This window comes from Salmo salar, chromosome ssa16 (genome assembly GCF_905237065.1).
Source record: "Salmo salar chromosome ssa16, Ssal_v3.1, whole genome shotgun sequence".
NCBI lineage: Eukaryota > Metazoa > Chordata > Actinopteri > Salmoniformes > Salmonidae > Salmo > Salmo salar.
In genome coordinates, this window is record NC_059457.1 from 65,138,931 (window position 1) to 65,157,475 (window position 18,545).

Genomic DNA, 18,545 nt, shown 5'->3' on the forward strand with positions numbered 1-18,545 from the left:
TTTCTTTTTGATAAATGTGTTGGACAAGTTGTAGATATGAACTATCAAAGATAACCTCTTAGGAGTAGTACAAATGCTATCTCTGTATATTGAAGGACAGAGCTCAGACAGAATTGTGGCGAAACCTCTTTTAATTATTTGTGGCTTGATGGGAATTATAGCCTTCCTTCTTTATCTTTTTCTCAGAGATCAATGAATGCCTTCAGTTTGGCATGTGCTCTCACTACTGTACCAATACTAAAGGATCCTTCAAATGCACATGTGACCGTAACTTTAAAGAAATCGATGGTGAATGTATAACCAAAGGTAAGAGCTTACCATTACTATTTGGATGACATATACAGTACATAATCAGATGCATGACAATTTGATATTCACACGTTACATCAAAATTCTACTTAACTATGCTTGATCAATTATGCATCACAATTATTCTGATTGCTACGATCTGTTTTGATTAAAATATGCTAATTGTGTAGTCTGGAATGTACACTATTTATATTATTTCCTTTGTGTTTTTTCTTCTACCTTAATGAACTCAACGGGCAGGACCAGAGGATCAAGTGCTCTACGTTGCTAATGACACTGAAATCCGAAGTTTTGTCTATCCATTTAAGCAGAGCCACGGACAGAAACTGCATCCTCGCATCGAGGACAATGCTAAAATCATTGGGATGGACGCTCTTTTTCACCGACACAAGTTTGTCTGGGCCACACAGTTTAACCCTGGTGGAATGTTTTACAAAGACATCGTAGACAGAAGTCTCACTAAATCAAATAGCGGAATCATAGTAAGTAAAGGGTTTGAGTGGGCTGGAGGTGGAGGGTTATTACTTATTATAAACTAGGTAGTTCAAGCCTTGAATGCTGATTGGCTGAAAGCCGTGGTATATTAGACCATATACATTCTAAATATGCTCCCAACAATTCAAATAGCGGAATCATAGTAAGTAAAGGATTTGAGTGGGCTAGAGGTGGAGGGTTATTACTTAATGTAATCATTGTTATTACTGTATCTGAATGTTTTTGTATTTGTATCTGTTAATTCACACTCTAAATATGCTCCCAACAATTAAGTTGTACCTGTTAAATTGTTGGGAGCATAATTTAGTATGTGACTTTATTTTTTTATACAGTTTACCCTCAGTCAGCACCTCTATAAACATTTTTGGGTTTGCATTAACATAATCATCTATTACATATTAACAGTGTTGGGATTAGTTACTTGGAAAATGTAATATATTACTTTGTGGAAAGTAATGCATTATATTACTCGTTATAGTACTTTGTGATACTTTCATGAAAAAAATCCTTAACTCGCAGTTTGTTTGACAGTCGAAGGGAGCAAGGCGAGCCGTTCACGTTCTATCAAAGATAGGCTACTTACTAACTCAGATTTGATCACTAATTTCTCATTTTGCATGCATGTCCTAGACAATTACAGTTTCAAGATACAATACATACTAATATGTATATACCAATACGTACAGGGGGAAAAGAAACAAACAAGATATAAAATTACATTTTTTTTAAAACATACAAATAAAAAAGAACCAAACGGATTAAAGACATGTATCAGTGTTTAGAAATTCAGTCAGTCTATTCAAATGTTATTCTCAAAGGCTCCCAACCCAGAGCCACATAGGAAAACAGATTGTTTAAAAAGACAGAAAAGGACAGTGCTTGTTTAAAAAGACAGAGAAGGACAGTGCTATCTCCCATCCGCAAGACCAAACATTGTTGTTAAATTAGCTCTTGCAAGTGGGACATAGCATGTGACCAATTGACCAGAGTTTCGGGCTTGGCCCTGCACAGTCTGGCAGTGGCTCTTTCCAGCTGTGCAATGTCCAAGTACATAAGCAACCAAAATCTGCAAAAGGCAATACCCAGTTCAAACCAATTCCTTAGAATAGTTTTTTTGCCTGCTGTTATTGCAGCCATAACAATCCGCCTCACTTGATAAGATAACGAAATGCTAGGGCTACAAACAAGCAAGAGGAGGGATGGGCCTTGCAGGTATGTTCCTGCCTTGAATAACATTTCTAATATTAACAACATGAACCCAAAGAGTCTTCACTGGTACACAGCTCCAAAACATATGCATATAATTGCCCTCCTCAGATTGGGTACATTTATTACATCAATTATTTCAATAAAGAGTGGTAGCCTGGTTTATGGTCCTGTAGGTTTTCAACACTGTACGGAGTCTGAGATAATAATAATAAAAAAAGATATGAAATAAATAGGAAGAACCAGGGAGAGAATATTACTTTTTCAGATCTTGAACAAAACCCTTGCAGGTTGAAGATATCCTTCAAAACATGATTACCTTGCTTAGACCAAGGAGGGAAGTTAACGGGCATAGAGCCTGATAAAATAAAATTGTTATTGCAAGTAGGAGATAACTCGTGAAAATTACAAGGTTCCCAGATTACTGTTAGTTTGGTACCAAACAGTCAATGTATTTTTTTGCAATCGATACCATAAAAGATGAGGCGGTATTTTGCTTTATCCCAGAATAAGGATCCCAGAATATTAATGACCATGATTTTGGAATTAGACATTCGACGAGCAGCTGTCCACATACTTTTGGTCAAGTAGTGTATTCCTATGTCCTTAAAGAATGAATGAATTAATACTGGGGTGTATATTCATTTGAATAACCAAAACTCTCACATAAAGAGTAACACGAAATGGAGACCATCTACTTTGAGCTTTATTTTCTCTAATGTGGCACTAAAATTCTCATTAACCATGACTTTCAAATTGGATCGAATTGAAATGCCCAGTTATGTAAATCCCTAAAGTGATAGGTAAAGAGGGTAATGTGACTTGTTTGGCTGTGGGGTTTAGAGGCATATAGCTAGAGAAGGAGCCAAATTCTTTAAAGAGGTCAAGTACGGGTGATATACTGTGCATTCAGAAAGAATTCAGACCCCTTGATTTTTTCCACATTTTGTTACGTAACAGCATTCTTCTAAAATTGATTAAATCGTTTTTATTCCTCATCAATCTACACACAATACCCCATAATGACAAATCAAAAACAGGTTTTTATAAATTTTTGCAAATATATAAAATAATCTAAACTGAAATATCACATATACATAAGTATTCAGGCCCTTTACTCAGTACTTTGTTGAAGCACCTTTGGCAGCGATTACAGTATCAAGTCTTCTTGGGTATGACACTACAAGCATAGCACATCTGTATTTTGGCAGTTTCTCCCATTCTTCTCTCCAGATCCTCTCAAGCTCTGTCAGCTATTTTCATGTCTCTCCAGAGATGTTCGATCGGGCTCTGGCTGGGCCACTCAAGAACATTCAGAGACTTTCCCGAAGCCACTCCTGTGTATTCTTGGCTGTGTGCTTAGGGTTGTTGTCCTGTTGGAAGGTGAACCTTTGCCCAAGTCTGAGGTCCTGAGCACTCTGGAGCAGGTTTTCATCAAGGATCTCTCTGTACTTTGCTCCGTTCATCTTTTGCTCGATCCTGACTAGTCTCTCAGTGCTTGATGCTGAAAAACATCCCCACAGCATCATGCTGCCACCACCATGCTTCACCGTAGGGATGGTGCCAGGTTTCCTCCAGATGTGACACTTGGCATTCAGGCCAAAGAGTTCAATCTTGGTTTATCTTGTTTATCATGTTTATCATGGTCTGGGAGTCTTAAGGTGCCTTTTGGTAAACTCCAAGCGGGCTGTCATGTGCCTTTTACTGAGGATTGGCTTCCATCTAGCTACTCTACCATAAAGGCCTGATTGGTTGAGTGCTGCAGAGATGGTTGTTATTCTGGAAGATTCTCCCATCACAGCAGAGGAACTCCGGAGCTCTATCAGAGTGACCATCGCGTTCTTGGTCACCTCCCTGACCACGGCCCTTCTACCCCGATTACTCAGTTTGGCCTGGAGGCCAGCTCTAGGAAGAGTCTTGGTGGTTCCAAACTTCTTCCATTTAAGAATGATGGAGGCCACTGTGTTCTTGGGGACCTTTTATTTTTGTACCCTTCACCAGATCTGTGACTCGAAACAATCCTGTCTGGGAGCTCTACAGACAGTTCCTTTGACCTCGTGGCTTGGTTTTTGCTCTGACATGCACTGTCAACTGTGGGACCTAATACAGTTGAAGTCGGAAGTTTACATACACTTAGGTTGGAGTCATTAAAACTCGTTTTTCAACCACTCCACAAATTTCTTGTTAACAAACTATTGTTTTGGCAAGTCGGTTAGAACATCTACTTTGTGCATGACACAAGTAATTTTTACAACAATTGTTTACAGACAGATTATTTCACTTATAATTCACTATTATCACAATTCCAGTGGGTCAGAAGTTTACATACACGAAGTTGACTGTGCCTTTAAACAGCTTGGAAAAGTCCCGAAAATGATGTCATGGCTTTCGAAGCTTCTGATAGGCTAATTGACATCATTTGAGTCAATTGGAGGTGTACCTGTGGATGTATTTCAAGGCCCACCTTCAAACTCGGTGCCTCTTTGCTTGACATTATGGAAAAATCTAAAGAAATCAGCCAAGACCTCAGAAAAAAAAATGGTAAACCTCCACAAGTCTGGTTCATTCTTGGGAGCAATTTCCAAATGCCTGAAGGTACCACGTTCATCTGTACAAACAATAGTACGCAAGTAAAAACGCTGTGGGACCACACAGCCGTCATACCGCTCAGGAAGGAGACACGTTCTGTCTCCTAGAAATGAACGTACTTTGGTGCGAAAAGTGCAAATCAATCCCAGAACCACAGCAAAGGACCTTGTGAAGATGCTGGAGGAAACAGGTACAAAAGTATCTATATCCACAGTAAAACGAGTCCTATATCGACATAACCTGAAAGGCCTCTCAGCAAGGAAGAAGCCGCTGCTCCAAAACCACCATAAAAGCCAGACTACGGTTTGCAACTGAACATGGGGACAAAGATCGTACTTTTTGAAGAAATGTCCTCTGGTCTGATGAAACAAAAATAGAACTGTTTGGCCATCGTTATGACCATCATTATGTTTGGAGGAAAAAGGGGGAGGCTTGCAAGTCGAAGAACACCATCCCAAATGTGAAGCACGAGGGTGGCAGCATCATGTTGTGGGTGTGCTTGGTGCAGGAGGGACTGGTGCTCTTCACAAAATAGATGGCATCATGAGGTAGGAACATTATGTGGATATATTGAAGCAACATCTCAAGACAGTCAGGAAGTTAAGGCTTGGTCGAAAATGGGTCTTCCAAATGGACAATGACCCAAAGCATACTTCCAAAGTTATGGCAAAATGGCTTAAGGACAACAAAGTCAAGGTATTAGAGTGGCCATCACAAAGCCCTGACCTCAATCCTATAGGAAATGTGTGGGCAGAACTGAAAAAGCGTGTGCGCGCAAGGAGGCCTTCAAACCTGACTCAGTTACACCAGCTCTGTCAGGAGGAATAGGCCAAAATTCACCCAACTTATTGTGGGATGCTTGTGGAAGGCTACCCAAAATGTTTGACCCAAGTTAAACAATTTAAAGGCAATGCTACCAAATACTTATTGAGTGTATGGAAACCTCTGACCCACTGGCAACGTGGAGAAAGAAATAAAAACTGAAATAAATCATTCTCTCTTTTATTCTGACATTTCACATTCTGAAAATAAAGTGGTGATCCTAACTGACCTAAGACAGGGAATTTTTATTAGGATTAAATGTCAGGAATTGTGACATTTTTAAACAGATTTGGCTAAGGTGTATGTAAACTTCCGACTTCAACTGTATATACGGGTGTGTGCCTTTCCAAATTATGCCCAATCAATAGAATTTACCACAGGTTAACTCCAAGTTGTAGAAACATCTCAAGGATGATCAATGCAAACAGGATGCACCTGAGCTGTTAGGGTCTGTGTGTAGCTTGTGTAGAGGAGTCAGGAGCAGGACAGCAGATATGAGTAAGTAAACGTAATTTACTCAAAAATAGGCAAATACAATACAAATAAGCAAGCCCACATAACGGACCGAATAACATACAAACAATCACTCACAAAAAACCATGGGGGAACAGAGGGTTAAATCATGAGCAAGTAATTGGGGAAGTGAAACCAGGTGTGTAAAACAAAGACAAAACAAATGGAAAATGACAAGTGGATCAGCGATGGCTAGAAGGCCGGTGACGTCGACCGCCGAACGCCGCCCGAACAAGGAGAGGGACCGACTTCGGCGGAAGTCGTGACATGAGCTAAATTTCGAGTCTCATACCAAAGAGTCTGAATACTTATGTAAATAAGGTATTTCTGTTTTTTATTTTTCATAAATTTGTACACATTTCTAAAAACCTGTTCACTTTTTCATTATGGGTTATTGTGTGTAGATTGATAAGAAAAAAATGTTGTAATACATTTTAGAATAAGGCTGTAACGTAACAAAATGTGGAAAAAGTTAAGGGGTCTGAATACTTTCTGAATGCACTGTAGAATTAAAGACATCGGACAAATAGAATAAGATGTCATCAGCATGCAGGGAGATATGGTAGACTGTTTCTTTGATCGTAATAGGCTAAATGTTCATGTTTGCATAATGGGCTAGCAGTTCTAATTAAAGCGGAAATAGGCCAGGACTCAGAGGACAACCCTGTCATGTCTTTGTAGGACAATCTCTGGGGCAGCGGAATGGCCAGTCTGGACACGGGCAGTGGGGCCTGTATATAGGGTGCTGACAAACGCAACAATTTTTCTGTTCATATAAGAAATCAATCAAGTGAACTAAATCCATTAGGCACTAATCTATGGACTTCACATGACTGGGCAGGGGCACAGCCATGGGTGGGGCTGGGAGGGCATAGGCCCACCCACTGGGGAGCCAGGCCCAGCCAATCAGAATTCATTTTTCCCCACAAAAGGGCTTAATTACAGACAGAATTACTCCGCAGTTTCATCAGCTGTCCGAGTGGCTGTTCTCAGACGATCCAGTATGTGAAGCAAAGGAGAAATGCTCACTAACAGGGATGTAAACAGATTTGTGAACAAAATTTGAGAGAAATATGCTTTTTGTGCATCTGGAAAATGTATGGGTTCTTTCATGTCAACTCATGAAACATGGCACTAACATTTTACATGTTGTGTTTATATTTTTGTTCAATATAATTAATGATGACCCGAAGCCAAAATGTTCCAACACAGCCCATTCCACATGGTCAAACACCTTCTCTGCATCTAATGAGAGGACAGCGTAAGCCTGTGGTTGAGAGGTGGAGTCTATAATATGGAATAGGTAGGATACGTTGTCTGAGGCCAACCGACCCTTTATGAATCGTGATTGGTCTGAATGAACCAATGATGATGTGCAAGTCTCTAGTCTTTTTGACAAGACCTTCGCAAGGAGTTTAAAATCGCATTTCAAAAAGGGCCTGTAGCTTCAACAATCAAGTGGGTTTTTAATAGCAAGGAAATAATAGCTGGGTTTTTTTTTGTCCCTATGGAATGTCCCAATCTCCAGCGAGTGGTTGATTGCGTCTAGCAATACAGATCTGACTAAATCGCACACAGCCAACAATAATTCAGGAGCGATACCATCCAACCCTGGAGACGTGGATTTTGACATTGAATCTAAGGCTGTTTTCAGTTCTGCCAAGGAGATGTGGGCATCTACTGACATCTACTAAACTGACTTGATTAAGAATTCCCTACCACCATTTCTTAAAACTTGTGAATCCTGGAGACATCTCAAAATAAATCGATAATGGAGAATGGTCAGATAACAGCATAGTTAAAACCTCTGCATGGGATGTACATTTCAGAAAAACAGGGGAGGTGAAGACATAATCAATTGGTGAGAAAGACTGATGATGGGGAGAAAATAAGATCATCTCAGCACAAGGATTTCTTAGGGGCCAGGCATCTAAAAAGGTCTTAATATAATTTGAAGGTGCCCAGAGTTCCAAGACATCAGCACTGGTGGTATTAATAGTAGGATCTAGAGTCAAGTTAAAATCTCCCCCAAGGATGGTCACTGAGACTGTAAGCTTCAGGTCTTCAAAAAAGGATTTATCAAAAGCATTTGGTGCATAAATGGCGGACTAACATAATGTAGTGCCATTAATAGTAACAGAGGTATAACAATACTGTTATGTCTCCCCCAGAGAACCCCACCTTCATATTAAGATTCCTCTTAATTACAATCGTAGCACCTTCGGGTTATGTTTGGGGCACAAGAGTAGGCTATTATCTTATCAATAGACTTCAGAACATATTGTATATCAGTGGCTTTCAAATGGCTCTACTGTAGGTAGCCGAAATCAATATTTTTTACATTGTAAGTACTCTAAACAAGTTAAGACGAATCAAATCAAAATGTATTTGTCACATGCGCCGAATACAACAGGTGTAAACCTTACAGGGAAATGCTTACTTACAAGCCCTTATCCAACAATGCAGTTTAAAGAAAAATAAGTGTTGAGTAAAAAAAATCTAAATAAGAAATAGTTAAAGAGCAGCAGTAAAATAACAGTAGCAAGGCTATATACAGGGGGTACCGGTACAGAGTCAATGTGCGGGGGGGAAAGGTTAGTCTATCCATGAGTTAGCTTGAGATGTAAATATATCCAAGAGCCTGTGATTTGAAAACACTTTGCACAAAGTTGAGATAGAAATACTGTTTGGACAGACATAAAATAAAAACATGAAATAAAACCCCAAATTGATCGTGCAGACTACAATTGTGAATGCATACAATTCTATAGTATTAAACCTTAATTCAATTAACCAACAGAAAAAAATGTATAGAAAAGGCAAGTATGCCAGGGGACAAAAGGGTTTACCCCCGATAGAGCGACGGACCGTAGACCTGAGTTGGCAATCCCTTGGATGCTGACACAATATGTGGACGCCATGCAAACCTTCCCTGTGCTAGTCTACAAGTGTTGCGCTATTATACAGGCTGCTTAATTATCCATATATACTTTAAGCCAAACATCTGTAAAGATTTCCTATCTTTTTATTCAAAATCTTTCTCGAGCCACCAGTTCTGGTTATAGACCACACATAGGCTACACGGACCCATAGAGATGCATTATTGGTGAACGTGCAATCATTGGAAAACAAACTGGACGATCTACGATTAAGACTGTCCTAACAACGGGACATTAACTGTAATATCTTGTATTTCACTGAGACGTGGCTGAACAACGACATGGATAATATAGAGCTGGCTAGCTTCTCCGTACATTGGCATGAAAATAGCAGCTACGTCTGGTAAGACAAGGGGCGGGTGTGTGTGTCTATTTGTCAATAACTGCTGGTGCGCGATGTCAAATATTAAAGAAGTCACGAGGTATTGCTCGACTGTGGTAAAATGCCTAATGTTAAGTTGTGTACCACATTATCTACCAAGAGAGTTCTCATCTATATTATTCGTAGCCTTCTATTTACTAACACAAACCGATGATGGCACTAAGACCGCACTCATTGAGCTGTATAAGGCCATAAGCAAACAAGAAAATGATCCTTCATAAGCTGCGATCCTAGTGGCCGGGGACTTTCATGCAGGCAAAGTTAAATATATTGTCATAGATTCCAGTCACCCAAGTCATAGACTGTTCTCCCTGCTACCACACTGCAATTGGTACCGGAGCGCAAAGTCTAGGACCAAAAAGCTCCTTAACAGTTTCTACCACCAAGCCAAGACTGCTGAACAATTAATCAAATGGCCACCCAGACTATTTATATTGACACCCACCCCCCACACACCCACCTTTGTTTTTACACTGCTGCTACTCTGTGTTTATTATCTATGCATAGTCACTTTACCCCTACCTACATGTACAAATTACCTCGACTAACCTGTACCCCCGCACATTGACAACCTTGAATATATTACATTCGTTTTGATGGTATCAATTCCAAGTTCCACACTGTAATACGACAGCCATGAGTGTAGCAAAGCGAGACGATTTCCTCAGTGGGTCTCTATACTCCTTAACTTCTCTGCCTGTGAGACCAGAACAGAACAGGATCTAACAGCCACTCAATATCTCTGACATTAATTGGTTTGATTTGAGCCCTGGGAAAGGGAGTGAAGGGGACAGAAAGCCCCCAAAGACCACACTGTGTGACTTCAAAGAGCACTGTAGCACTGATTTGACACTTGAACTGAAATTACACTATATATACAAAAGTATGTGGACACCCCTTCAAATGAGTGGATTTTGCTATTTCAGCCACACCCATTGCTGACCGGTGCATAAAATCGAGCACACAGCCATGCAATCGCCATAGACAAATATTGGCAGTAGAATGGCCTTACTGAAGAGCTCAGTGACTTTCAACGTGGCACGGTCATAGGATGCCGTCTTTCTAACAAGTCAGTTCATCAAATTTCTTCCCTCCGAGAGCTGCCCCAGTCAACTGTAAATGCTGTTATTGTGAAGTGGAAACATCTAGGGGCAACAACGGCTCAGTCGCAAAGTCGTAGGCCACACAAGCTCACAGAATGGGACCGGCGACTGCTGAAGCACGTAGTGGGTAAAAATGATCTGTCCTTGGTTGCAACACTCACTACCGAGTTCCAAACTGCCTCTGGAACCAACGTCAGCACAATAACTGTTCGCCTCACCATGCGCAATGCCAAGCGTCAGCTGGAGTGGTGTAAAGATCGCCTCCTTTGGACTCTGGAGCAGTGGAAACGTATTCTCTGTGGTGATGAATCACGCTTCACCATCTGGCAGTCCGACAGATGAATCTGGGTTTGGCGGACGCCAGGAGGATGCTACCTGCCCAAATGCACAGTGCCAACTGTAAAGTATGGTGAAGGAGGAATAATGGTCTGGGACTGTTTTTCATGGTTCAGGCTAGGACCCTTAGTTCCAGTGAAGGGAAATCTTAACGCTACAGCATACATTCCAGACGATTCCGTACTTCCAACTTTGCGGCAACAGAATGGGGAAGGCCTTTTCCTGTTTCAGCATGACAATGCCCTCGTGCACAAAGCAAGGTCCATAAATAAATGTTTTGTTGAGATCGGTGTAGAAGAACTTGACTAGCCTGCACAGAGCCCTGACCTCAACCCCATCAAACACCTTTGGGATGAATTGGAACGCTGGCTGTGAGCCAGGCCTAATTGTACAACATCAGTGCCCCACCTCACTAATGCTCTTGTGGCTGAAAGGTACGCAAGTCCCCGCAACAATGTTCCAACATCTAGTGGAAAGCCTTTCACAGAAGAGTGGAGGCTGTTATAGCAGCAAAGAGGGGACCAACTCTATATTAATGCCCATGATTTTAGAATGAGATGTTTGACAAGCACATGGCCACATACTTTTGGTTATGTAGTGTATTTTGACAGAGAGAGAGAGAGAGAAAGGGAGAGAGAATGTGTGTGCCTACATGCTCTAAGTTTGTAAATCAATTTCCAGGTAAGGATGAAAGTCATGTCAGTAAATGTGTAAACACATTCTTCTTCTCCAGTGCCCTGACTTCAGAAGGCCCAGGGATATATCTGCAGATTGGGTGACTGGCAACATTTACTGGACAGACCACTCCAGGATGCATTGGTTCAGCTACTACAACGCCCACTGGAGGAGGCTCAGATATTCCATCAACGTGGGCCAGCTGGGAGGGCCAAACTGCTCTCGTCTCATCACAGACATCGCCGGGGAGCCTTACTCTATCACTGTTAACCCAGCTCAAGGGTAAGATTAATCCTTACATTAATTACATTTTAGTCATTTAGCAGATGTTCCTAGCAATTGACAATTAGTTCAATCAACTAAAGTTGCTAGGTAAAACAACCACATATCAGATTGCCAATTTTTTGACTATATTTTCTCTTTGGGCAGATACACAACAAATTATGCCTGGCCAAATTATGCCTCTGCCCTGCCCTTATTACCTGCTATAATTATCTATTCTTCCTTTACTTACTTCCTGTACTTCCTATAGGATGATGTACTGGACAGTGGTAGGAGACCACTCCCACATCGAGGAGGCTGCCATGGATGGGTCTATGAGGAGAATCTTAGTGGAGAAGAACCTTAGGAGACCCAGTGGTAGGTGCTCTCGAACTTCTGGTCATGTGACATAACAATACCTTCAGGAAGCACCCATAAGCAGGAAGTATGGAGCTGTGTACTTGTATGTTTATTTTCTACATATCATATCTATTCTAATCAATATCCTGTTTCTTTTAGTGTAGAGGGATACATTTTGATAGAATGCAGCACTTGTCAGAAGGAAAGTTTGCTGCACTTTACAACAGCTCATATAGAGCGACTAGTATGTTTTAAATCTTCACAGGACTTGCCATTGATTATTTCAACCAGCGTTTGTACTGGGCTGATACAGAGTTGTCTGTGATTGGGAGCGTTCGATTTGATGGATCGGACTCTGTGGTGGTGGTGAGCAGTACACATGGTGAGCAAAGCACAGACTAACACAGAAGACATGCATGTCCTTAACCCTTTACACTCGTTGAAATTGGCCTATGTGGATAGGGCTAAATGTAAATGTTTCCTACAGAAGAAATATGGAAATCATATGCATAACCATGGTAACAATTAAAAGGGAACAGTTTGGAGATTATGGGAAAATGATTAGACTAAAAGTGATGACACAACAGTTCACCTAACACAAGACTGAATCCAAACATTACACTTTTGAATTTATGTGCATTTTACATTTTTGTTGATAACTAAATCTGAAAATGCTCTGGATATATTCAGTAACATGATAAGAATATTCTTGGGGTAGGTGCAACATGAGACAAAAAAGGACGGGTTTGAGTGAGAGGTCTTACTGGTGTTTCCAAGTGGTCACACACCTCTCCAAAGTGTGCACAGATCCTAAGTAATTTCAATGAAGTCAAATAACATCTTCAACTATAAGGTGCTTTTTTTTTTAGCTCTGCTAGCTGTGCCGTTGAGGAATTAGAGCAAGCACACTTGTAGTTGTTTTGTTTGGAACACAGCCCTGCATCCCCGCCTTTACACAATTACTGTTGTTGTTTACGCAATCCAAAAATGGTCCATTTTATAAATCGTAATCTGGCTCAGGTGGGCGTGGCTGGTTGAAAGCTTGTTCTATTGCCAACATGACTAGCTAAATGATAAAATGCGATCTTAGAGTGTTAGGCTTTCTCCAAGGCAATTCAGAGAAGCAGGTCATAATTTTGGTGCGCATAGAATGGAGTCATGAGTGCATTGAGATGCGTGTGCCGCTGCAAATTCACTTCACATTACAACAAACATAGGCTCATTCTATTCAGGACAACCCGGGAATAAAGCCATGTCATCTTGTAACTCTACATCAAACATAGTGATCCTAAATGTTGACACTGTATATTACATGAGTTTCATGATGTGTGAAGTGCTCATTTGGACTCGCGGGTGTTTGGCATCAAAGCAGTATATATTTTTTTGAATCCTCAACATCTCGTCTTTCAAAATACATTGAGTCATCTTAATTTACTGCGTTTCCCTCGCTCAGACAGCCAAGAATGTGCTAAAGTTAGCGGGAGGGATGGGGGTGAAATATCGCGTGTGGTGCTCAAGTTCAGAGTGGCTGTCAGTCAACCCCCATACAGAGCTCTGACGCCATGTACTGTATAGCATGTTACTGTTACTGTACAGCCACTTCTTTCCAATGTAGGTGCTTATCAGCGTCCAAATCTGCCATTTTCAACCCTTATACAGGTACGAGAGGAAAGGCCTACGTTGCAGGTTGAATCTTCTTTAATTGTCCATTCCCTCAAGTTGTTGTCATTCTTATCAAATGCGCTCGACTCATCGCTTCAAGGGTGGAGGGTAGAGCGATAGAACATTTTGCTAAATATTATTTTATATTATTTGGAATTCAGATGAATTATTGATGGGCCCATTTTCTCACTTACTAGTCTAGTGTTACAGTTGTTACCACTTGTTCTGTCCCAAGGTCTTTCCCAGCCTGTAAGGATTGATATCTTTGAGGACTATATCTATGGGATCGGGATGAGGAATGATGTCTTCCGGGTCCATAAGTATGGAAAACAGCCAATGGAACGGCTCCATCTGGGAGTAGAGAGACCCTCCATTATCTTGGTCCTCCATCGATTCAAACAGCAAGACGGTAGACTTTATCAATCGCTTTCTCTTTCCCTATTTTCTCTCTTTCTGTCTCTCTCACTGTCTGTCTGTCTGTCTGTCTGTCTGTCTGTCTGTCTGTCTGTCTCTTTGTCTCTCAATATCTCTGGCTCCCTCTCCCTTTCCTCTCCTATTCCCTCTCTCCAATGACTGCTGGCAGTTGTTTGTTTACTGTCGTCTGGTCCTGTGGGTGTTCTGTGAGAGTTGAATGACAATGTGGTCATCTGTTTGGTGGGACTGTACTGCATGCCTCTGTATGCCACTTCTAAAGGCCAGTTGAAGCCCTCCCTCATGCATCATTATCCCTAGCTCCAGCCCAGAGGATCACACTGTTATTCTCTCTCAGTTAAACACAATAAAAAGGATCTCATGTTTGACTTTGAAAAGTTTGAGCCTTTCATATGACAGAATATGAATTTGTCTTAGTGTGTGTCATCTATATATTCATTATTTGTGTCTGTGTTACATAGTGTAAAAGGCACATACAGCACAGAATATGCTAACTGCAACCAACCAGGTCCACTCAAACAACACAGTGGTACAGTGCACAGTCGTCTACGTACTACACTTTACAAACTTGCATATCCTGCTTTCTAACCTTTATCCCATTGGCCGTGTCAGTGTCCAATCCGTGCCTAAGGATGGACTGTGATTTCCTGTGTCTGCTCAACCCTGCCGGAGCCAGCTGTTTCTGTCCTGAGGGGACCACGCTAATAAACAGGACTTGCAGGGACACCAACACATCAGGTACAGTAAGACACCAATGTGCTCGGTATAGTACGTCTACCTGTCAACCAGCTAGCTATTCAATGAGAAGGGACACTAACATCTCAGTACCATAGGCTGCAGGGACACTAACATCCCAGTACAGTAGGCTGCAGGGACACTAACCTCTCAATACAGTAGGCTGCAGGGACACTAACCTCTCAATACAGTAGGCTGCAGGGACACTAACCTCTCAATACAGTAGGCTGCAGGGACACTAACCTCTCAATACAGTAGGCTGCAGGGACACTAACATCTCAATACAGTACGCTGCAGGGACACTAACATCTCAATACAGTACGCTGCAGGGACACTAACATCCCAATACAGTAGGCTGCAGGGACACTAACCTCTCAATACAGTAGGCTGCAGGGACACTAACATCTCAATACAGTACGCTGCAGGGACACTAACATCCCAGTACAGTAGACTGCAGGGACACTAACCTCTCAGTACAGTAGGCTGCAGGGACACTAACCTCTCAGTACAGTAGGCTGCAGGGACACTAACCTCTCAGTACAGTAGGCTGCAGGGACACTAACCTCTCAGTACAGTAGGCTGCAGGGACACTAACCTCTCAATGCAGTAGGCTGCAGGGACACTAACCTCTCAGTACAGTAAGCTGCAGGGACACTAACCTCTCAATACAGTAGGCTGCAGGGACACTAACATCTCAATACAGTAGGCTGCAGGGACACTAACCTCTCAGTACAGTAGACTGCAGGGACACTAACCTCTCAGTACAGTAGACTGCAGGGACACTAACATCTCAATACAGTAGGCTGCAGGGACACTAACATCTCAGTGCAGTAGACCTGGTCACCCTGCAATACTTTAATTTGATCCAACTGAGACTGGATCTTTCATATATATCTTTCCTATGCTGAGTAAATTGGAGGGAAAGTGAAGGTACCATGCAAGCAGTCCTGCATAGAACAGTCAGTACAGCCCATTTGAGTTCCAGCCTTTTAGAAAGGTGGATTAATCTACTCGTTAGATATTAATGGGAGCAGGTCAAGGTTGCCATGGTTTTAATCTTAACACATGGGCCTACATCATTTGCTTTCAGGAGAAATGTGTCGCCCCGTCTGCGAGAACGGAGGGCGATGCATCACCAACGAGAAGGGGGAGCTGCGATGTTACTGCTGGCCAAATTTCTCCGGGGAGCGCTGTGAAGTCGACCACTGTAAAGACTACTGTCAGAACGGGGGCACATGCTCAGGCTCTTCCATAGGTAAGCCTCTTCTGCTGTGTGTGTGTGTGTGCGTGTGCTGTGTGTGTGTGTGTGTGTGTGTGTGTGTGTGTGTGTGTGTGTGTGTGTGTGTGTGTGTGTGTGCATGCTCCCTGCTCTTCCACTGGGACCTCCAGGACAGGAGAGGGCGCTCATCCATCCGTGACTATGGGAAATGAGTGTTGGGACCTGGTTGGGACCAAGGCCCCTGTCCTGTCAGCCAATGAGATCCTTCCCACAGATGCCAGTTTTGCTGTGACAACTTCTGGCTTCATGATTGATAATCTGCTTCTAAATAACTATCGTTCTGCGTCACGTGTCAAACGTATTCCATGGAGGGCAGAGTGTCTGCAGGTTCACTCCTCTGCTGTACTAGATGGATCAATTAAGGTCACTGATTAGTTAGGAACTCCCCACACCTGGTTGTCTAGATCTTAATTGGACACCAATCTAATGGAAATAACTCAAACCAGCAGACACCCCATGGAATGAGTTTGAATCTCCTGCTTTATGTAGTTGTTGATTGGACATTAGTGAGCATTTATGCGAGTGCCTCCCAGTGTCAGGGAGCCATAGGAAAGTGCAGTTAAAATCCCTTAGTTTGACTACCCCTGAGAGATGTAAGCTATAGATGTATCTGAAAATGCAGTATGTATGGCCCCACTTTGGTATTGCATTAGCGAAGACGTCAGTACCACCATGAATATGCATGGCGCGCTTCATGTGTGGCATTGCTATCTATTTTTTAACAGTTGTTAAAACACATTAAAGTCCCCAAAGTCCAGGTTCCCTTACAGTAAATGCAGAGCAAGGTTTATTTTATTTATTTCAGAATAAATAATTGAGAGTGGAGATATAAATAAATGGCATGGATCGAGCTTCTCTCTTTTCTTTCTCTTCCGAGGAAGATACATTTTTGGGAGGAGTTTGAAGCGAGGAAATGAGGTGGTCAAATATGAATGCTTGAAATAACAGTTAAATGTTAGTGTTGGCATGGCGACATCAATAACAACTTACCTCTTAGCTGACAGATGGAGCATCAGGAGAAAGAACTTCAGACACACACAGTAAGTTTCTATTCATCCCAGTCAGGAGCGGGCAGTCGATGTTGTATTTCAGATGTAAGCTCTCCAAGCGGTCATAGGACCAATGTGAAACCAGTTGAAATCCTTCCAGTGCAAATAGACATGGCTGTTTAGAAAACATTGGACCTTGGGGGTCTCTTTGTGGACGTCACCTTGGATGGGAATTGGTTTTGAATCTCTAATATGAAATGTGAGAGAAATCACATCTGCCTTGTGTTTGCTTGCTTTTCCATTATGACGTTGGACATTGGACGTGCTTGTTATTATATTTATATGAGCTACACAATTTGGAGCCAATTTCAATAGAATGTCAAATAAATCAAACTACACCCCCCCCCTCTCTCTCTCTTCCTCCCTCCTCCCCATTCTCTCTCTTTCCCTCTCTCTCCCCTCTCTTGTTTCCCTCTCCCTCCCTCCCGTTTCTCTCTCCCTCCCTCTCTCTTTCTCTCCCTGCCTCCATCCATCTATGTCTCTCTCTCTCTCTCTCTCTCTCTCTCTCTCTCTCGATATCTTTCAGGGAGGCCAACATGTCGTTGTGCTGTGGGGTTCACAGGGCCGGTCTGTGAGAGGAAGGTGTGTGATAACTACTGTCTGAATGGGGGCACCTGTGATGTCAGCAGGGGGAACCAGCCAGTGTGTCGCTGTATGGCCGAGTACACTGGGGAGCGTTGTCTCTACCGTGAGTCAGATACACACACACGCGCACACTAAGATTGGCAATCAATCAATATTTCGTGTTGCATTCGGTCTCCGCAATGAGAAGAGAGGGGTTTGTGGTTTCCACATTTACCACAACACTAAAAATGAGTTGGAATATTTTGTTAATCTCCTCATATCTGGCGGTTTAAAATAAGTTTGATAGGAAAATCACTTCAAAAGCTGCTTGCTTGCAACGGCTCAGTATCAAGGGCTGAACAAATAGATTCTGCAATGACTGACAGCGGAAGACCAGGAATGTAACACATTAAATAAATAAGCTTGTTTTTCTCCACCTTGGTTCCAGATATCTGCCATCACTACTGTACCAATTCGAAGGCTTGTACTCTGTCAAGCAAGAGCCACGTGGAGTGTGTGTGTTCAACCAGATATGAGGGAGTGAAGTGTGAAGTGGACAGATGTCTCCAGTGTCGAGGGGCACAGTGTATTGTCAACCCGGAGACAGACAACGTGTCCTGCAAGTAAGTATCATCTGAGTAGAATAGGTCACACTTGATTTGGATAGTCCAGATAGTCATACAATCTGTCGATAAGCAACTGCTTGCTAAGGTTAGGGTTAGAGCAGGGGTTAGGGAAAGGGTTAGTTTAGGGTTAGAACAGGGGTTAGAGTAAGACTTAGTTTAGGGTTTGATAGTTAGTTGAAATGTTACTGATAGTCTAGCGATATCTAAA

At 42.1% G+C, this 18,545-nt stretch overlaps 1 protein-coding gene across 1 annotated transcript in view; it reads left to right on the forward strand.

The window, feature by feature from the left end:
• LOC106574298 (low-density lipoprotein receptor-related protein 1B) overlaps nt 1-18,545 on the forward strand; it is a 130,507-nt gene that overhangs the window by 102,705 nt on the left and 9,257 nt on the right. Inside the window, exons 70-79 of the mRNA XM_045696700.1 lie at nt 187-306; nt 550-791; nt 11,428-11,651; nt 11,902-12,008; nt 12,256-12,372; nt 13,888-14,061; nt 14,697-14,822; nt 15,910-16,074; nt 17,674-17,835; nt 18,160-18,334. Of these exons, the coding sequence (XP_045552656.1) occupies nt 187-306; nt 550-791; nt 11,428-11,651; nt 11,902-12,008; nt 12,256-12,372; nt 13,888-14,061; nt 14,697-14,822; nt 15,910-16,074; nt 17,674-17,835; nt 18,160-18,334 (1,612 nt within the window). The remainder of the gene's footprint in view (nt 1-186; nt 307-549; nt 792-11,427; nt 11,652-11,901; nt 12,009-12,255; nt 12,373-13,887; nt 14,062-14,696; nt 14,823-15,909; nt 16,075-17,673; nt 17,836-18,159; nt 18,335-18,545) is intronic.